Source organism: Carassius auratus, unplaced genomic scaffold, assembly GCF_003368295.1.
Source record: "Carassius auratus strain Wakin unplaced genomic scaffold, ASM336829v1 scaf_tig00011142, whole genome shotgun sequence".
Lineage (NCBI taxonomy): Eukaryota > Metazoa > Chordata > Actinopteri > Cypriniformes > Cyprinidae > Carassius > Carassius auratus.
Window position 1 is genome coordinate 3866 of NW_020524173.1, and position 23040 is coordinate 26905.

General features: G+C 35.8%; 1 protein-coding gene across 1 annotated transcript in view; it reads left to right on the plus strand.

Moving 5' to 3' along the window:
• The first annotated feature begins 316 nt into the window (after positions 1 to 316).
• Positions 317 to 23040, plus strand: part of LOC113072961 (protein bassoon-like) — a 63060-nt gene continuing 40336 nt past the window's right edge. Inside the window, 2 exon segments of the mRNA XM_026245836.1 lie at positions 317 to 741; positions 17238 to 18047. Coding sequence (XP_026101621.1) covers positions 406 to 741; positions 17238 to 18047 — 1146 coding nt within the window. The 5' untranslated portion in view covers positions 317 to 405.

A 23040-nucleotide genomic window follows, 5' to 3' on the forward strand; every position in this document is an offset into this window, starting at 1 on the left:
TGTGAAGTCTTTTTCACAAACCATTTACAATAGCCATCATTATGTCACTTTGCCACTAAGCAGCTTCTGTTCTAGGTCAAAGTTCAAGAATGAACATTTCCGACAATTAAATGAGCTTATCTGAAGAGGAAACCCCTGTCACCGCAGATAATAGTTTCACATTTTTTGGAGAAGTGTGAAAAGTCCCTGCTGTATTGATTTATCTCTCTATTCTCATTCAAAAAACTTTGAGAAGCTGAGGCATAAAGCTCTTTAAATCTCCCTGGGCAGATGGATCCAACAAAGTGTTCAGCTATCACTGATTTCAAACATATGCCACACCTCTGCTTTAATTCACACTCTGATGTCTTTTTTTTTATCTCTTTTCACAGTATCCAAGGCAAACCCAATCAGACAGACCCGAGCATGGGACCCAAACCTGGGGGTCCGCCAGGTGCAGGACCCGGTCCCGGAGCACCAACGCAGCCTCAGGGGCCGGGTCAGGCTGCACGGAAGAACCTCCAGGTGGATGTGGGGAGCAGCAAAGGTGGACACCCCGTCTCTCCTGGAAGCAGCGCTCCCACCTCGCCCTATTCTTTACCCCAGATCGCACCCATGCCCAGCAGAAAGCTCTGTCCGGTGTGCAAGACCGCAGATCTGACGGGCACCACAGACGGCCAGCCAAACTGCAGTACATGCACACAATGCCGCTCCATGGTGTGCAACCAATGCGGATTCAACCCCAACCCTCACCTCACTGAGGTAAGCAACCCGATGCATGTTCATTCAACATTTTTAGTCGTACACTACCCTTCAGAAGTTTGTGGTCAGTAAGATTTTTTCAATTGTAATAATATTACACAATGTACTCCCTGTATGTTTCTGTCAAAAAAAAATAAAAAATACTGAAAACAGAAATTAAACATAAATATTAGTATTGTAATTGTACAGTTGTAATATGAAACAAATTACTTTTTATTTTGATAACGTTAAACCTTTATTATTATTTATTATACGTTATATCAGAAAAATAGCAGCTAGTTTTACAATATTTTTGATCAAATAAATACAGCCTTGGTGATCATAGGTGACTTTTCTTCTAAAACATAAAAGAATATCCGCCATTTATTCCTCTGTATGAACTCTTCCAGTTCGAGTCTGAATACTCACAGCATTTTTAATAGCTCTGCTGTCCGTTCCAGCTACATGTGACAAAATCATGGGAAATATGTCATCTGGCGTGTAAATCAACAGTGTGATATAACAGTGATGAAAAAGGGCAAGCACTGCAGCCCAATTGTTGATTTTCGAATAAAGTATTACTGTTAGCTTGGAGAGAGGAGGAGATGTGTTAAACAAAAAGCTCTGGGTAATGAATCCTACGCTTGGTCTCGGCCTCCATCTGGCACATACCCAGGAGTCAGGACACACACTGCACACAACCTGGAACTGTTCACAAGAGAGTCCTCTGGGGCGAATGAGAATGTGTGCCTGTGTTTTTTCGGTGTTTCTGCGTGTAGGATGCAGCGGAAAGACTGAGCCGGTGTTCAGAGATGCATGTGTGGGAGAGCGAGAGGGTGCACGGCTGAGCGTGTGAGGGTGAGATTGTTTCAACGTGTTTGAGGAGGTTCCTCAAAGGTGCAAATTGCTGGCGGCGCTTTAAATCCTGCAAGTGTAAATTAGGCAATGGACAAGGGGACGGAGAGGAGGGGATGTTGACAGCTCATGATCACAGAAAGGAGATCAGCAAAGAAGGCCTCTAAAGTGATTTTCGGGGATCTACTGTCCTGGGCTTCAACTGCAGCAAAGCCATTGAGAGGGGAAATACAAAACAGTCCCATTGTTAGTAGTTGAGGGAAATTTTAAAAGGGTTGAACAGTTAAACAGTTCAGACAGAGAATCACAGATACAGAAAGCTGTTATAAGTAAATGTTCACTATAGTAATCTCTTTCCAGCCCTTTGAGAATATTTATGGAAACTAAGCTGCAAAAATAGTCTAGAAATTGTCATGGTTATCAACACACATACAGTATTTAGCAACTTGACCTGTCCCGATGAATAACAGTATGAGCTACAAGTTTGGCGTCAGTAAGATATTTCATGATTCTGGAAGAAATTAATACTTTTATTCAGCAATTATGCTACCTTTACATAACTGATTAAAAGTTACATTTTTACAGTTATAAAAAATAGTTTCAAATAAATTTGTTCTTTTAAAGTTTTTTAAATAACTAACATATTTAGTCAAAAACTAATGACTTTTTCCCCCAACAAAAATATTAAGCAGTGCAGCATATATATTTTTAAACATTTATGTTTCTCGAGCAGCAAATCAGTATATTAGAATGATTTTTGAAGGATCATGTGACACTGAAGACTGGAGTAATGATGCTGAAAATTCAGCTTTGATCACAGGAATAAATAACGTTTGAAAATATATTCAGAAAGATATAACATTTATTTTAAATTGTAATAGTATTGCACAATATTACATTTTTTTGTTGTATTTTGATCAAATTAACAAAGCTTTGGTGAGCATAAGTGATTACTTCCAAAACCTTTTTAAAAAATCTGAATGAGCCCAAACTTTTGAACAATATTTAATGTGGAGTTTAGCCAAAACCAACAAAAGCCATTTAGCCTATATCTAAACATCTTAGTTCATCTATATATATATATATATATATATATATATATATATATATATATATATATATATATATATATATATATATATATATATATATATATATATTGAAAGCAAAATTAATCTATCAATCTATAGAAGCTCCATTGACATCAGTGGTGCCATATATTTGATTCTAGAACATCAGCAGAGAGAAAGCATTTTACTGAATAATGACTTTTGGCCTGTTCCTCTCAAAAAACTACTGTAGGAGTTTTTTATAGTCTTGGAAAATATAGTACAAGTATCACTTTTATGATACTTTTATTGTGTGTTCATCATTTTGGAACATGATGAAAATAAATAAAGTGAGTAAATAATGACAGACTTTTCATTTTTAGGTGAACTTTCCCTTTAAAAGTAAAGAAGAAAGAAGCTGTAAGCATATATGTGGCGAGTGGGGCGGGGCTGAGAGGCGTGGGAACGAGGAGTGAGGACAGGTGTAGTGATTGGAGATGAGCTACACCTGCGCCCCACCCCTCGTTCCCACGCCTCTCGGCCCCGCCCCACTCGCCACAATATATTTTTAGGAATACTACTCATTAAAATCCTTGACTATACCTGGCAGATTTAACTGAAATGGGTGTCCTGAAATCACATTTGTTTCCATGACAGCTCTTTACACAGCAGTTCAGTATTAGCCAGTCAAAAAGATGCGTCTCTTCGGAGACAGGAATGTGTGATTGAATGGGTGGTCTTAATTTAGGCCATCAAATAAAGCAAGATGGCTTACATACACTACCAATCAAATATTAAAATACAACAAAAAACAGTAATATCGTGAAATCATTACTTTTGTATTTAAAGATGTTTTGAAGTGTGATTTATTCCTGAACTGGATTCTAATTCTAAATCTAATTCCTAATGTGAGCTCCAGGGCATCAGCGAGAGTTCAGGCTTTATTAAGTGGCCTAGAGCAGCCTCACCTTGGCCAGATCTTTTGGAATTTGCTGCTGGCTCTGATGTCTCTATAGTGGTTAAACATGAGATATAATTTGTTGTGGGTAAATCTGATGGGCAGTCTTTGGTCTCATTAATCTATTATTTGTTCCAGAGCAAACGGTTTTGGCGTTTTTTGTGTAACTCTAATGCTATATATTGGAGCGTTGCTTTTGTAAGTTACTTTTCACTGAATTGTCTAGCAACTTTTATGATGGCTGTTTTTGTTGTTTATTATTCAATAAATAATATTTGATGTACATAATAGCAGTATTGGGAAACAGTGTTTTACGAGTCAGCAGTAAAGACTTTTATACTGACAGAGACTGAAACTTTAAAGTTTTTATTTTAATTTTAATAATAGCTTGTAAGATGCTGTTAACAAATGAACTGAGCAGCGCTGTCCTCAACACATGAAAGAATAGTACAACAAAGATATTGCTTTTCTCAGCAGACATTCAAACTGATGTTTTCTTGTGAGCGAACTCGCTCAGTTCATCTCTCTCTTATAATATTCTACATAATAAGCTTTTAATACAGTAAAACAATAAGCCTTCAATGAAGAAACTCAACGTTCCTCCGTCACTAGTTCTAAATTGAAGTTTTCAAATTGGTGACGGAGGCTTGGGCTGTTACAGCATGATGGGCCAATGTACAGCCATATCATGTCTATGAGTGTGATATTGCTCACATATTAAATTAAATTAAATTAAATTAAATTAAATTAAATTAAATTAAATTAAATTAAATTAAATTAAATTAAATTAAATTAAATTAAAGTTTATTTGTATAACCCTTTTTAGGGAACTTTATAGAAAACTAAGTTTCTACATTATTTAGTATTATTTAGTTAATAATAGTCAGTGGTGACTGTCAGTTTATATTTGGCAGAAATGTACAGAAAAATCAATTAAAGATGTAATCAAGTGGTAGCGATCGGACACTTAGGATCTTAAAACATCTTAGAACCTGCCCTTGAATACCTTTATAGTTTTGTAATCGATCTATGAGTATGTCATGATCTTAATATATATATATATATATATATATACAATGGAAAAGCCAGTGAACTAAGTATATAGTATGGTGAGTCAACAGCTGAAAGTGTTGATCTTGGATATACGGATATATCAATGATCTATCATATCTCCACTTTTTTCACAAAAGAGATAATTTTTTGAAATTCGATGGGGGAGTTTTAGAGCCCTGCTGTGCTTTATAAAGACAAGATTGAATTAATTGGGCCCCTGTAGAATGGTGGACACTACAAAGTGGCTCTGACACTTGATTTAGACTGATGTTGCAGCACATAGCAAACAGCGCTAACTCAGCGTTTTTAACAGCTCTGCTATCAGTTCCAGCTACATGTGACAAAATGATGGGAAATATGTCATCTGGTGTGTAATTTCAGAGTTCAAGTGCTGTAAGAGCAGATGCTTTATGAGCATATGGTTTAAATTACTAAAGATCTCTGCAAAACAGAAATACAGCAATAATGGTTGAGTTTAGATTTTTATATCAAAAGCAAATGTTAAAATTATAGTTTTTATGCATCAAGCATGAGCCAAGTGTAAATTTATTAGTGAAACAGCAGACATTGTGATAATACAGGCTATTAACTGTGCTGTATGTAGTAGAGTAGAGGTGAGAAATATACCAGTGGAAACAGTTCACTGGCTTTTCCTATCACTTTGCTTTAAAAAAAAAAAATGAGGAAGAACTTGTTAGAAATAAGGTGCGTCCTGTGTGATGTGGAATTGACACTCTGCTAAGCCTCACCTCCTTAGTGACTGTTGCTTTCACTCTCAAGCTTTCCTATTAGAGCTTGTTCTGCCACTGGCAAACTGTAGACGCTATCAGATTTAGTGAATTATCTCAGGCATTATTAAATAACACCAGGATTAATGGAGCATTTTTTTTTATTCAACAACCAGTGAATAGCACAAGTCATATTACCAACAAGAATCAAAATAGAGAAAGAAAACTAAAATAATAATAATGATAATATTAATAACAGCAAAAAAAAAAAAAAAAAATATATATATATATATATATATATATATATGTATATATATATATATATATATATATATATATATATATATATATATATATATATATGTATGTATATATATATATATATATATATATATATATATATATATATATATATATATATATATATATATATATATATATATATATATATAAAAAATACCAATGAAATTTATCGCGTTATTATATAGTCACCCAAATGTCACAGATATGTCATGACAGCCAACATCCAAAGTGTAAATTTGGACAAAAAGTGGGTAATATTGTAACCAGATAAAATAGTTTTCTTTTTGTAATAACTCAAATATATACACACACACACACAGATTTATAAATACTATATTATTTAAAACTGGATAATATAAGCTGTAAATATTATAAATTCAACAAAATATTTTCTAACTTACACAATATTACCCAATCTGAAATGCATTTGTGCCCACTCAAGACTTGTTTTGTTAGATAAGCAATATGCTAACTTCAAACTCTTTTGTTAGTTGGGGTTCCTCTGCACTTCACATGCAGTTTGTATGATGCAGTGAGTTACTGCCTACTGTATATAGAGCGTTACAAATTGATGACTAATGAGGCGTCATTTCAGTTACGTTGCAGCTTAGTAGGAAGCTTCCTATATATGATGGTTGGACTATTCCAGTAGTAATATTTTGTTCAGAGGGTTTAGTGTAGTGTAAAGATATCATGTTAAAGTTGAACTCTAAATGTCTCTTGGAGAACAAAGCGGAGAGAACATGAGACAAGAAGCAAGAACAGCTGGTGAAGAGGAAAAAGAGCGGCCATCTGATCACTATGCAACAGACACCTGGAGAAAGAGAGAGAGGGGCTTGACATGATGGTGACAACACTGAGTGGGATGTGGGAACCAGGGATATATGGACAAATAAATAGCAGGGTGGGGAAGGAATGATAGAAGGAAAGAGAAAGTGGCTCTGACACACTCCAGTAGTCACCAGCAAACAAGATGTGGTTCCACTCTGCCATTGGCTGATCCTCTATTTATAGATCCTGCTCTGTCTCTGCAACGATCTTCCATTCCTCCTGCCGGAGAAAACCAGTGGAGGATCAAAGGCGAGAACGGGACGGACAGATGGATGATGTGCAAATGTAGAAAGAAGAGAGTCTGAATTTATCAGGTAGTTAAGGAAGCTAAAAATAATTGTGCTTGTTTGGCACATAAGCACTGTTCTCTCCGAAAACCCTGGGGTAATGACGGTGGAATGTGAACATCATGAATTCTTCTCGCTCCACGAGTTCTTTGCAAATCTGTGTTTTGACAGGAACGTGAAACCTAATAGATCGGTCCTGCATTCTGGCTTCGGATGTCTCACGTTTTCTGTTTTCACGCTATCTAGTGGATTCATCATGGGACTGACAACAGAAACCGAGTGTTGGGCCATCTGGGCTACAACACACACATCACAGCACAAACACAAAGAATACACTCACACACACACCGCCACGGCCCTAGAGATTTCATGCTATTTTTCCACCATTACACAAATATGCCCAAGCAGCATTTGCACGTTATTTGGGTACCATATGCATTTCTAAATACATACCATATTTATTTTTAAAGTGCATTGATGATGGCTTTTGTGATTTTCTGACGTTTTGATTTAATTTGATTTCCTACCATTACATAAATGTGCCTAGGCAGCACTTGGTTACCACATTAAATACTTAATATATACACCATATGCATTTTCTACACCAAGTGCATGGATGATGTATTTTATAATTTTCTGACACTATATATTATATTAGACATTTAGATATCTGGATCTTGGATATTTAGTAGTAAGGAAAATGTAGTTTAAGATTTGAGGTGAGGTAACAACATTTATGATGCTGCTGCTGTCAAATATTATTTTTGATTTGGAATATGTTTGAAGCTGACCTGGATGACTGTAAGTAGCTGGCCGAAGCCATTTCCATTAATTTGAGTATTATTTATATACTATTTTATAGTATTGTTGTAGCGTTTATTAGTATTTTAAATCAGCATTTCAGTTTAAAATATTAGTCATTTCGTTTTGTGTTTTTGTAAATTGTATTACATTTTTGTTTCTATTTAGCTTTCATTTATTTCAGTAGCTTATATTATTTCTGTTATTTGCCAAGCTATTGTTTAATTTAATTTTTTTTTCATATTTGCATAGTTTGATTTTATTGTTTTGCTGTGTTTAAATTTTCATAGTTTTATTTATCTTATTTTAATTATTTTTTGCCTTAAAAGGGGCATTTGAACTTAAAAGCCGTATACTGTTTAGACTTTTTCCTGAAAAGAAGCAGAATGTGTTAATATATGTTTATCCACAGACAAATTATGGGATTAATCTCAGTCAAATACTTTAATCGCCTGTGGCTATCGCCTTACTTTCCACTTTTAGCTCAGTCATATCTAACAGCACATAGTAAAATTGGCTCAGAAGTGCTTGAGTTGATATTGAACTGATGTGTGAAATGGCTGCTGGTCTCTGAGGGCTGAGTAAGAATGCATCGCTCACCACGCAAACATTATTAATCAAACAATACACTACTGTTCTTTTCTTCTAAATGGCACAGTGTCTCGCTGCCTCTCCAAGACAATAGGATCTGTCATGTGTTAAAGAGACGGATGCATGCCCCACTTTTGCCGCTAATGCACAAAATATGCATTCATGTGCAAACTGTGTAGTTATAGAAATAGTTTATGAGAAATAGTCATTTTTTCCACACTTAATGTTTCTGTGAGTTTGGTGATAGGAAAACACCCTTTAAATGTTTCACATAGCACAAATGTCTAACTTTTCGATTACCTGGAGGTCACATCTAGACCATGTGGAATGTTGCAGCCTTCGCCATCTAAGCTGCATTCACAACATTTAGGAAATTACCATAATTACGTGTTGACAACTCAGAGCTGTTTACGTCCTTGGATTCTGAATTGATTTGTTTCTATGGCGATGATCGTAACGCTGAATAAGAGATCATTATGTGGGTGGCTAACCAACTGTTTTGTGCTAGTTTTGCTAATGGTTAAGCATAGTTTGTTTATATATTATTTATAATATTTAGATATTATAATAAAGTCTTGTAAAGTGACTGGAAATTTCAAATCAGAAATATGTGTTGGCTACCAAACTATCTGTAACTTTTCATACTGCAGCTAATCAAACTGGTGAGAATGGACAAGCAATGGACAGGCAACTTTGTAAAGTAAACATATCATCCACATCTTTAGTCACATCTGAATCTAAATGAACTTGAAATTCCTTAAATTCTGTGAGTGAGACAGCTTTTTGTGAATAAATTAACCTTGCACCTGCCACCATTAATAGACTTGTATTTTTCACCAGAGGATTTGATGACCAGTGTTGAAAAATGTTATTATTATCATCATCATCATAAATGTAAATAAATTACTAATTTAATTATTTGATGCAATAATATTATTGAATGTATTACAATGAAGCAATGTAAACATTTTATAAATTATTTAGAATTATTATTATTATTATTATCATCGTTATTATTAACAAACTATTAATAATAGTTTGTTATAAACACAACAATAACATTTTCTGATGTAGCAATAACAATAATAATAAGCATTTTGTATTGTATAATAATAATAAGCAATTGTATTATCCTGAAGAAGTGTTAAAAATGCATAAATTGTTTTGATTCAATCATTATTTAGTATTTATATTGTTATTATTACCACCACACTAGTGATAGTATAATACTGAAGCGTTGTAAAAAATGCAAAAATTTACCACTGTATACAAGTCCCTAAAATTGGACCAGTCATAAAATTCAGTGTTGCAATTACGTTTCCAACCAGGTTGTGAAAACCTTACAGCCACAAACGCATAATTAAGGTAATTTTAACACAACGAGTGCAGCTATAGCTTAGCATTTTGATTTCCTCCCTAATGGAGAGTTCAGTTTTCTCATTACTTTGTTATTATGATCATTACTGCTCACAGAAACATTTCTCTTGTAACGTGTCACATTCATTAAGGCAAACTGATGTAGTTTTTAATCATCTTTAAACACCTCATTTATAAACTACCCATTAAGTGTGCACTGTGGTACTCTGGTTGTATACCTTTAAAACTCCTCACCAGCACATTTCCATTAATCCACTTTATTTGTGCTTCATATGCTCTGATAAGCTGTCAGTTTGGTCTAATGCTCATAGAGAAGAATTCGTTTATGAATCTGGTGCCCGTTGAGACGGGAGTGAAGCTGCGTTGTGTTCTTGTGTGGTGTTAGATATTTAAAGTATTAGGGGGCCTTCAGAATGCTCTTTTGATACGTCTCGTCCCAGTTTCGGCTCGGCGCTTTGCTGTTTTGGTTTGTTGTTAGGAAACTGCAGCATTCAGTCTGTCTCAACCGCTTTAGTCTGGAAACAGGCAGCAGTTCGCCTCCTCTATCTGTCGCTCTGCTCTTATGCCACAGAATGCTGTCGACGTGACTGTCTGTGCAGCTGATGTGTCTCTATTTGTCTACACGACTCTTTGATTGTGACTCCATCTGCTTGTCTGTTTGCTTTTCACCTGTTCTCCATATCCATGTCATTTCATCCTCTCGTTCTGTCTGTCTCACCAGCTGCGTTGTAAAACAAGATTTTTTTTATTTTTTTTATTTCCTTCTTATACTAAATATATACTGTGCACAGGTGGAAGAGAGCAAAACTACATATTTAACAATTCCCTTAGTAGATAGCCTAATGTAACAATTTGTATGCTGTTCTTTTAAATATAATGATAGTTCACCCTTAAAAGGTACAGGTGAACGTGTGTGAAGTCTAGATTTGTGTGTGAAACAGACTAGTATTTATTGTTGTTCAATTGAACTATTCATTCAAGAACTGGCATGTCTGGATCATTGAGTCGGTGAGTTGAATGAATCATCCGGTTGAGTTTATGAATCACATCAGCTAGTTCATTGACAAGAATCGATGCAAAAGAACAATTCATCCACAGATCTGATTCTCAATTTTAAACCACTGGCTCAGTTATTTGGTCACAGGATTTCTCATGTTAACTCACTGAAGATTCAATTAACGAAAAATTACTCAAATTTAACTCTGTTTGTCATATGTGAGGAAAATAGCTGCGCTCATAAATAAAATTTCATTTATTTTGAAAAACAATGATGCATTATTAACCTAATCTAATGTTAATGTATTAGCATGATATCAATATTTTGTTTTTTTAATTTCACATTTAACGTCAAATGACCAGTATATTATGAAAACCCTAGTTTGGAATGATATAATGAGTAAATCATAATAAAAATGTCATTTTTATGTGAACCTTTTCTATAAATGTGACTGTGTGAGCCGTGTACAGTGAATATATTAATAACCGAGCTCTGTAAAGGGTGCAGCGTGCTCTGCAGTGTGTATGTGAGTGTTAGTATTCAGCTCAGTGTCTCAGTGAGAGATTCTCCTCTTCTCATGGATTCTCTCTCTCACACCAGCTGACTAATCAATATCTCGGGTGCTGCACCATCATTTGGGTGTAGATCAGTGGAAGAAGTGTGTTTGTGTATGTGTGTGTGGATGCACTCTGAGGGAAATTAGCATGAACCTGTACACATTTAGTTTCTCATAAATCGCATCTAATCTTTGCGCACATACATAAGAACACTTAAAAAAGATGCTTGTTTAAATATGCACAGATCCTGCACGTCCATGTGTAACTCCCAACTGAATGCAGTATATTGTTAGACTTGCAAGACTAACATTGTAAATGTTAAGCAGTATCTACAAGGATATTAGTTTGATGTTATGTAAATATTTTTGTACATGGAAATCTATCTATATATATATATATACACTGTAAAAAATTTCTTGTTGTTTTTACAAAAACTTTTTGGCAGCTGTGGTTGCCAGAATAATTTTGTAAAAATACAGAAAACTGTAAACACATTTACGTCAAAAACTGTTAATTTTACAATATAAAGCTGTAATTTACAAACAAGAAAATGTGAATATAAACCAGTAAATTCAACAACACACAAAATTAAATCTGTTTTGTACCTTGAAAATACTGACAACCACCATAATAATAAAGATGGTACTGTATAAGAGAAAGCCACATGAAGTATCAAAGCTCATCACAAGTAGCTTCACCACAAGCAGAAGTATATATTAACATATAGAAGGTGCACATTTATGGAAACACAAAACACCATCATGGTAACACACGTGATACTTAAATAATGCAAAAAACTTTCATTAAGCAACAGAAGATGTAACATAAAGCTCAAATGTACATAACTGATAACAAGAACTATTTAAAAACATGATTATTTAAACAAAATACTTTCAAACGTGGAGTGTCACGCAGGGAATTCTGGGAATATCAGTTTACAGTTTTAGACTGTAAATTATACATTGATTTGTTCTTTTTTTACTTCTAAAAGCTGTATAATTAACAGAATTTTACTGTAAATTTACATTAAATGCTTTGTTAGATCTTTTACAGTTTTTCCCTGTATATAGTACGGGAACTTACTGTTAACCTATTATCAGTTTTTTTCCGTAGCGTTTACAAAATTTTACAGTTAAAATTACACTTATTTTTTACAGTGTATATATATATTGTATGTATGTATGTATGTATGCATGTGTCACTTTGAATGTTAGATTTTCATTTTTAAATGTTTCCGCGATGCCAAAAATGAGAACATGTAGTTTGAATGAATAGGGCAAGCAACAATTGGAACACAACTCCATATTTGGAGAAAGGGCGGGACTTGGGATGGGCGGAGTCCTATAAAGAGATTATGGGTGCAGTCATTATTTTTTGTCACTCTCTTGTTGATCTTAAAACTGTGCGTTTTTTTTTTATTCCTGGAAAAAGAGACCATTTAAATCCTCAGTTTTTATGCAGCTGTTGCTATGGAGTTATTTTTGCTATTCCCATACATTCTATTGAATCAATAGGAAATTGTACGATTTTAATCAGAAAACATCACCTAACCTATCCCTGTTCATTCTTATGATGCAAAAATCATAATAACCATTTACTGTGCACGTACCTGTACATGGTTATTTGTTTAATGTCTGGAATTTTCCCTGCATAAAAGGTTATCGTAATATCGTAACAGAGGCTTGTATTGTAGTATATATTGTATATTCCCGGCCAGGATTTTAATATTGCCTAAAATATCCAGGTTTTGGCTGTTTGCACTGTGCAGGTCGATCGTTGTGTGACATTCATGAGAGCTATAGAGAGCAGAGCAGATGGATCCTTATGCTTTCGAACCGCTCTCGCAACTACTTTAGTGTCTTTTTGATCAGTGTGCAGCAATGCTTCTAGTCAAACGAACAAACAAATGTGCGCATTTTTGCATCGCTTTGATCATTCCAAGTAGATCTCACCATCTCATGGGCAGCCCCATAATTCGATTATGTATGGTCGATTATATACAATACCTGCATGTTACTGGTCAAACTGTTTTTGATGTTTTATGCAATATTAAAATCCTGGCCGGCACGTGTCCCGTATGAACTGCACACCCTACTTATGCCGCTTGAATTATTGCATCAGTATTACAGATAGCGTCTGAAGGACACATACATGTCATGATACATACACATATCCTAAAAACTATTCCTGTGTCATTGATACACTTCAGATAGAGTGATTTTAGGTTAGTGTTTTGGCTGTCAGACAATGAGGCCCCCTGCAGGTAGAGAATAGCAATATGGCCCTTTGAACACTTCCAGTGGCTTCACCATAATGGCAGCTTAGAAGCAGGGAGCAATCAAGTAATTAGATAATTGGTTAAGCTCTATGATCTAAAGACACAGTCAAGTATCCCATACAATTGTTTATCAAGCCATATATTGATAATCTTATCTGCAGAAGCTCTAAAATCTCATTCACAATCATGTAGAGATTTAGAATTAACATCAGATTTGACAGAGATTGAAGATCAGAATTGGTTACTGGTCATTGGTTCTGACCATTAGTTCTCCAGACAAAGCTATTGTATATATGTGGTCATACAAATCACTTTAATGGAGTTTTTGTTACTCTTTTGGAGCTTGAAGAGCAAATACAAGAGCAGATTGGCACAGGTGACCCAAACCTGTTGTCTGTGTGCGTCGTATTGTAATTACCCATTGTCTAATGGGTATTGAGTGTGTTTATCTGCTGTGTTTGAATGACAAGTGCAGACATGTCAAACACACAGAGTCTGCTGTCTCTGCTGCTGATACTGAAATCTGACTACTGCCCTGTCCTTCAATATGATTGACAAACATTTCTAGAGACATCATCACCAACTAGCACACACAAACACAAACAGGCTTATAGTTTGACCTGATGACCACCACAAACCCTTGTTGGCAAGCTACATCCACACTGCAAAATCTCAGCAAAGAATCACTCAATATCCAAACAGCTGGTTGAATTCACAGACCGATGAACTGTGGGCATCAAAAGGGCACTGATTATTTTTCAGGCCTTTTAATATATTTACTGCGCTTAAATGAAAGGTTACGAATTTCTGTGTTCGAGTTAAATCCTTCAAGATTGTTTGGAGTTAATCATAAGAATAATGATTGCCTGTGACACGTCCTTTGAGAAATCTGCTCATTATCTTTCTTCATAACCCAGAAGCTCTTGCAAGCGAGATCATTTACTTATAAACGTAATTTCTGGAACAGCCATTAAGCCATTATATTTCAGTAGTTCTTATTAGTTTTGTTAAACGGATTCATGTTAAAAAGATGAAAAGTACTGTGATGCAGATAATGGTTAATTGAAAACCGTTTGTACATATGTGTTCGTGTGCAAATGTGATAGAGAAGATAAACGAGTCAGTACCGCAGTGCAATGACACATCAGATGGCAAAGCTGCAGTTCATTTTTAAAATGTATTATTTATTATTTATTTTTGAGATCTATATATGCCAATGCCAATATTCAGAGTGTGATATTGGCATTATATTGTTACAATATCAACAATGTAAGAAAAAAATCTGCAGAAAAATGGTTAATGTCCTGGCAGAAAGTTGCCAGTACAATTTCTGTAAAGTTTAGTTTATTATAGTTAGTTTTAACTATAATACACAATTTTATATAGGTAACTATTTAAATATAAGATATAAAGTGACTGATATACACTAATATTTGAATGTTCAGGCACAGAAAGATATTTTTTACTCTTATGCTTACCAACGCAGAATTTATCTGATCAAAAATACAGTAATACTGTAAAATATTATTTCAATTTAAAATAACGAATTTGTATTTTAACGTATCTAAAATATAATTTATTCCTGTGATGCGAAGCTGAATTTTCAACATCATTACTACAGTCTTCAGAGTCACAAATCATTCTAAAATGCTCATTTGCCACTCAAGAAACCTTTCTTATTATTAACAAATTTGAGAACCGTTGTGATTCTTAATATTTTTGTGGAAGCCAGCTGTTGGGGCAGCTGTGGCCTAATAGTTATAAAGAGTTAGACTCCGGGTGTGTGTTCACGGTGTGTGTTTGTGTGTTCACTACTGTGTATGTGTACTTAGATGGGTTAAATGCAGAACACAAATTCCGAGTATGGGTCACCATACTTTGCCACACATCATTTCACATTCACATGTAAGCTTTTCGGTAGTTGTTTGCACATGGCTGTTTTGGTCAATAATGAGACACACTGTCATGATGTCAGTGGATGTTACATGAGCACTGATGTGGTATTGATAGGCATCAGTTATCACACCTGACCCAATGTGACAGCCATCTTCTGTTACCCTAAGAGAGGTGTGTTTGTGTCTGTCACTTTCATACACACATTTACCTTGTCCAGAGAGAGATGTTTGTCTGTCTGTCCATGAGAAATAGAGAAAAATACATTTTAGAATATCAGAAGATTTTATTTAACTAGGTGGGAACATCATGATTCAGCAACAAGCTTTGGGAAATCTATGTACATAGATCTAGTACTATATATATAAAATACATAATGGGATTCATTTGTGCCATTACATCACACAGATCAAAGTCTAAATGCCATTTCTTTAGATGCCAGGTGGCATCTGCAAACAAATCAACATAAATGTATTCTTAAATAAAGCTTACTTTTTCTTTCTTTCAGCTTGAGGCATCAACATCCTTCAGTGTTAAGTATTTACTTTATTGCTCTTTTGTTTATTACTCCACCTCTGGCACAATTTTGTATAAATATAATGCTGTTTTATCAGCAGCGATCACAGTCATGGGCCTCTAAGCTTTCGTAGAAGGCTGTTTAGCACACATTTATCTGAGTCCTCTCCTAGCTATAAACGTAAACCCTCCCAGAGTAACCAGTGTCATATCGTGTCAGTCGAGCTGTCAAATGCTAGAGTTTTGCATGATATGATTTGTCGGTCAGTTATAATAAATCCAGCATGTCAGCTTTCACGTCTCAACATGTCAGTCCCAAATATCGCATGAGCAGACAGACACTAGACAGGCTAATATACTCAACATCAAACCTCTCAAATGGATATAATCCATTCATGAAGTCAAATTTCCTGACTGGACGTCAGTTGAGCCTTTTGATCCTATTAGTGAATTGTCTGCAGCGGCATGTCACATTTCTGTCATCATGAAGTAATTGTGTTTGCTCCGTCAGTTAGGCAGTTAGTGCTGCTGATGCGGCCCCATTTCCTACTCCGGTGGTCAAATTAGTTACTACTTCTGCTACTATTTCCAACTGAAGTATTTGTTTTATACATATTAAGTATTACAGGTTGATTATAGCAAGTGTTTTCGTAAAACTTGCCACAGCTGATTTGTTCAGAGTGGTTTGTAGTGCATTTGTTGGTGGATGCTATGGTGTTCTAGGCGGTTGCTAACTAAAAAGGGCACATCCCAAGTGCCCTGGTTGTGTTCCATTCTGCAATAGTCATTCCTTATTATTTTCACTCCCTGGTGCCCTGCAAAGATGTCTCTTGTGCTGTTTGGAACACAGTACATGTGATGTTCTGGTCCACCATCCTGGAGAGTTTAACTCCAAGTCTAAATAAACATGCCCAAACCAGCTAATCAAGGTCTTCAGGGTTACTCAGAACTTCCAGGCAGGTTTAATGGAGTAGCTTGGATGTATACTCTGTAGAGTGAACCTTCAGGAAGCTTAACCATCTAATCAAAGTCCCCAGGGTTTCCCAAATCTTCCACGCAGGTTTTTTATTTTTAGAAAAATGTAGCTAAACTCTTAAAGGTGGCCCTCAAGGGGCAAGATTGGGCATCCTGATCTTACTCATTCAAAGTGAGTCTCTTTTATTTTCTCCCACTCTGTTTTAGTGGACTCCTGGTGAAATTGTAAGACAACTATAAGAAGTAGAACAGGCCATGCATGAAAGTCAGAGACTTGGGGCTAGGGTCTATTCACATCCTTTTCAGAAACTACTAAATTTGCAAGCAAATTGATTGTATGTCTTCTAGACCACTTTCTCTCTCCATCATCTCCAACATTTTCGCATTGACATTCTTCATTGTGTGAAATTAATGACAGATATTTTGATCTAATTACATAGTCAGTAATTGGTTCATTGTCTTTCCCAGGTGCAGGAGTGGTTGTGTCTGAACTGTCAAATGCAGAGGGCATTGGGGATGGATATGGAGACGCCACGGTCGAAAAGCCAACAGCAGATCCACTCACCATCCCAGCCTAGCAAACCTCCACCTCAGACAGTATCCCAACCCACACAGCCCCCACAGACCCAGCCCCAGCCCCAAACCCAACCCCAAACACATCCCCAACCTCAAACCCATTCCCTACCTCAAACTAAGACCCAGCCTCCCCCAGAAGCAAAGAAGCAGACTGTTCCTCAAGCTGTCCCTCAAAGCAAACCCCCTGCTCCAGGTGCCATTCCTCTTCCAGGCATGGCCAAAGCCCCATCCCAGCCTGATCTGTCCCGCTCAGGCCCTGGATTCCAGTCTCAGGGCCAGCGACAAGACCAGACCCGCAGCGCCGGAAGTTCCCCATCCCGTCAACCTCCTCCACCAGAACAGCCCTTCGGAAAACTCTTTGGTTTCGGTGCTTCACTCTTGAACCAGGCCACCAATTTGATGTCTGTGGATCCGATGCAAACTGCACCACCGGCCCAACAACCTTCCTCCCCCAAGCCCCCGCAGAAGCAGCCAGGACCTCCTGGGCCTAGTCCAGGTCCAGCAGCGGGTACTAGACCCACAGCCCAGCTAGGTCCACAACGGCAGGAAGTTCCTTCAAAGCCCAAAGTTTTCTGTCCACTGTGTAAGACTGAGCTAAACACTGGAGACCCAGCCAAGACCCCGAACTACAACCTCTGCACCCAGTGCCACACCCAAGTCTGCAACATGTGCGGCTTCAACCCCACACCTCACCTGACTGAGGTAAGATAAGTCCTTTTTAAATCTGGACGATTGTACATTTTTGAAGAGTCTAAACTTTTTAAGTCTCTGATGTCATTGTTACAAGCAGCTCAAGATCTAACTTTTTCTCGAGAATGGTTCTTTGACAGGTTTTTCAGAATTGTGTTTTGGCAGGTTTTCGTCTGAGACCATTTGCTTTTCACTATTAATTAAGTCGACAGCAATGCATTTCTAGTATGACCAACCAAGATAACTCCTCACCTTAGATTAAATTTTATCAACATTTTTTGTTATGTTGAATGATTCTGGGAAAGTGTCTATATCAGCATTGTGGTGCTTTACTTGATGTCAGACTCATTTTTAGTTCCTGCTGCTCTATTAAGTTTTTCTTATACGAATTGATTTAAAGATATTGCATGGCCAAGGGTTAGTTGAGGATTTGATATGGAGGCATATCATGATACAGTTCTCAGTTATCAAATCATTGATTACATAATAGGATATTGTACATAATATCCTAATAAGATGGTGAAATGGTACTTAAAGGGGGTAGATTATCTGTAACATTGTATAGTGATTGTATTATATGTAAATAATGTCTAGCTATATATAATATTTTATAAATAGTTTTCAGATACAGTAATGTATATTGCAAGGTGTCAGTTTGGCTTAATTATTAGAACCATTTTCTAATTTTTCATTAAAAAGGTCACTAAGACATATCTAAACTGATCTTCTCAATCAAAATGTGTATTCTGAAATGTTGCTAATATGGGACTGCTTAAGTAAAATTTTTTAATGAGAACATTTCTGATACTTGACGTGTTCACTTTATGGTGTTAGGTCAGTTTACAACAGTCTCTTCATAGAAATGTTTTCTTGGGAAAAATGAGCTTTTGTGTCACTTTCAAGATATATTTGAGAAGTTGTCAGATTTAGAAACAACCTTACCTTTAAGCTTCCAAAGAACTGTTGAAGTGAGTCAAAATTCTCAAAAGGGGAAATTCTGATCACAGTATGCATTTATTCAAATTTCAAGGATTTCAGATCTGCCAAAAATATTGGCACCCTTGGTAAATATGATCAAATAAGGCTGTGATTATTCTGCATTGTTAATCTTTTAGATTTTTTATAAAAAATAAAAAAAAAATCCCCAAAATGTATCCTTTCATTGGATAATAAAAATTTAAAATGGAGGGGAAATATCATTATGAAATGAATGTTTTTCTCAAATACTCTTTGGACACAATTATTGGCCCCCCTAGAAATTCTTATGAGTAAAATATCTCTGAAGTATATTCCCATACATATTTCCAATTTTGAGCACTCCAGCATGATTATAAACATGAAATCATCCAGCTCCTGGCTATCTGTTTCACAGAAATATAAAGAGGAGGGAAAACAAAGGCCAAATTCCCTTAATCATCCATCAAAATGGGAAAAACCAAAGAATATATTTCTGATGTGCAGCAAAAGATAATTGAGCTTCACAAATTGGTGAAGTGGCTTTAGGAAAAGAGCTAGAGCAGTGAAAATTCCCATTTCCACCATCAGGGCAATAATTAAGAATCTCCAATCAACATAAAATGTTACAAAACTGCCTGGAAGAGGATGTGTGTCTATGTCATCCAAATGCATTGTGAAAAGAAGAGTGTGAGTAGCTAAAGACTCTCCAAGGGTCACAGCTGGAGAATTGCAGAAAATAGTTGAGTCTCTGGTTCAGAAAACCTACTTCAACATGTTGGGAGGGTTAAAAGAAAACTTCTCCAAGCTCATTCAAAAACAAACTAAAGCATTTTCAGTTATCAGCAATGACTGGAACTTTAAATGGGAATGGCTTCTCTGATCAGATGAAACAAAAAAATGAGCTTTTTAGCAGCACACACTCAAGATGGGTTTGGTGAACACAGAGAAAAGAAGTACCCCATGTGTACAATGAAATATACTGCTGAATTGTTGATGTTGTGGGCCTATATTTCTGCTGGAGGTCCTGGACATCTTGTTTAGATACATGGCATCATGGATTATATCAAATACCAACAGATACAAAATCAGTAAGTGACTGACTCTGTTAGAAATCTTATAATTGGCCATGTTTGGATCTTCCAACCATACAATAACAAAAAGTATTGAATAAAAAGGTGCCAATAATTATGGCCAATGTGCAGGTCCTGATTTTGCCAAGTCCGATGTGTTCCTAGGTCAACATATTTTGTTGACCCTGGAACAACATTTTACTCCAAAAATATATTCTTAACCATATCCCTACACCTAAACCTAACCTTAACCATGAGTAATCCCTAAAATCAGAGGAAATGATAGATGACTGACACTGATGTACAAGCACCAAACACTGATTTTAAGCATAAACTTCACAAAATCTATAAACTGGTTCTTCAAATCTGATTGGTTAATCACAATGTTGTTCCAGGGTCAACAACGATGTTGTCCCAGGAACATGTCTCACTTGGTAAAATCAGGTTAGGCGGCCAATGTTTATTAGAGAAAAATATTTATTTCATAAAAATATTCCCCCCATTTTAAATTCTTATTATCCAATGAAAGGATACATTTTTGTGAATTTTTTAAATAAAAGATCTAAAGGATTAACAATGCAGATGAATTTTCACAGCCTTATTTGATCATATTTACCAAGGATGCCAATATTTTTGGGCACGACTGTATATATCAGATGCTGATTGTTGCAAAAGTTGTTTGCAATGATAGTGCAGCTCTGAAAATGAAAGCAGATATTTGGGTGTATTTTCCAATAGCTTTATTGAAACCTTTATGTGGACCATATTTAGTGAATCTTTCCAGACCTTCATCTGTTTTCTAAGCATTCAGTCTGTGAAGAATGACTTTAGTCTGTAAGTATTTCTGAAAACTCTTTCACACTTTTATCACCTGTCCTGATATCTTTGAAGTCATTCACTACTGTTGAGCTGAAAGCCATCAAATGGCTCGGTGTCCCTTGGGTCAGCAGACCCTGAGCAGACAGATGGTTTCATTTCCTTCCAATAAAGTAACGATCCTCATGCAAATTATTCTCACTGATCGCTTTTAGGCTACTTAATTCAGAGGCCAGCTTAGTTGACCCTGCCCTGTTAGCTGTGCTGGAAAGTTCTGTCGTGACAGAAGGAAAAGCTGGGAGAGTTTTACACCAAGATAGCATAAGGATAAATATGCAAATCAGGCCTGACTGAATTATGGCAGTAATAACAAGCTTTCAGGAAAGTGCTGTTTTATGAACTCGCACAGTCTTTACATAGACATAGCTGTCATGTTTGAAGTCATCCCTACTGGAAAATCTTAAGAGAATATCATTGTCTATGTTATGATTTTAAGAGGATTAAAATGGTTGAAGTTAACTTAAAAGGGCATGTGCTACCTATCTTACTTTATAGTTTTAAATTAATGTTGACTTTTAATGTTGATGAAGGGAGCAGCTTCTTGTTTGTCTTATGATGCATGTCTCATCTGACCTTTTCTGCTGACTAGTTTGACCCATTGTGATACTTTTGTATAGGCTAATGTTAGAGGTTTACCTACTGTAGCATAACTGATCTTAGATTGTCCTGTATGTTCTGCATTTTTGGTTTTGTAAATCTTAAATTTGACTGAACATAGTTTTTCTTATGTTTACTTTAACTTACGTATTTTTTTTCTTGTTTTCAAGTACAAATATCTAAAAACGCCTAAATCAAATTAAATTAAGTGTATCTTTTCTTTTCTTTGTTTTTTTTTTTTGAAAAATACATCAAAATTAAGTGAGTTTATGCTTAAAATAATGGAAGGAAAAAACAACTAGTTTGTGCACAACAATTAATTTTCTCACCCCATTGCCAGATATTTGTTCTTGTTTTAAGCTGAAATTTTACTCACTCAGTTTTGACATGTTTTTCAGAAAACAAGACTTAATCTAAGTCATTTTGCTTTTCAAGTAAGTGTATCTTGATTTAGGAATGTTTAGATCTTTGTACTGAAAAACAAGACAAGAATGCTTTGCAGTACAGCTAACCACTTTAGGCTTGTTAAAGATATTTTTGCAACATGGAATCTAGACTGATGTTCTGATATGTATAAAGTGAACACCTACATAGTGAGCTGCCTGCACATACCTATTCTCAGCTGAGCCAAACAGTAGGTACACTGCAAAAATCATTGTCTTATTCAAAGACTGTAGATGAAAAGCTCAGTTGAGATTAAAATGGACTGTTTCACCTAAAGTTGGTGTATTCTATGTATTTTCTGAGCTAATAATTTGCCTGACCAAGACTTCTTAGATTTCTTTATAATATAGCCTCTTTCTGCTGGTTATGGATCTTTTTGTGTATACAGCAGTAAGTTGAGTGTATATATTGAACAAACACAGACTCTTGAAACTTCTCTCCAAAATGCATGATGAAGCCTCTAGAGTCCCCTTACAAAACCCTCGTCATATTTGCCACATATTTATTTATATCACCCAATGAAAACTAGGTCTGAATAATATGGGAGCAGCATGTGGCCTAGATGGCAAAAACACAGTTAGGGTGACAGATACTTGCAGCAACTGCAACACAACAAATATGCCCTAAATAAAACACCATAATTGGCATTACTTATTTTGAAGCCTGATAAACAGATATATTTAAACGTCAGAAAGAATATCAACTATACTTTCATCACCTTTGTTGTGATTCATTGATATATATTTTTTAATTGAATAGAAAGTGCAAAATACTCATTTATATCTGAGATGATGAGTCACCTGGCTGAATTAAACATCTAACATGATGAGCTCATGTGGCAAAATGTTGGCACTTTAATATTTCAAACATTAATTGTAGAATTGTGCTCCTGTGGCTCAAGTGGTAGAGGGTTGTGGGTTTGGTTCCCAGGGAACACTGTTGCATGATGTCTGTGCTTCGATGCGGCTGTACAGGCGCATAACATACGTCATAACTAAATGTATCTGATTGGCTTACGGTAACCAATGATTTTAAACTTCAGAAAAGCGCCCCCTAGCGAG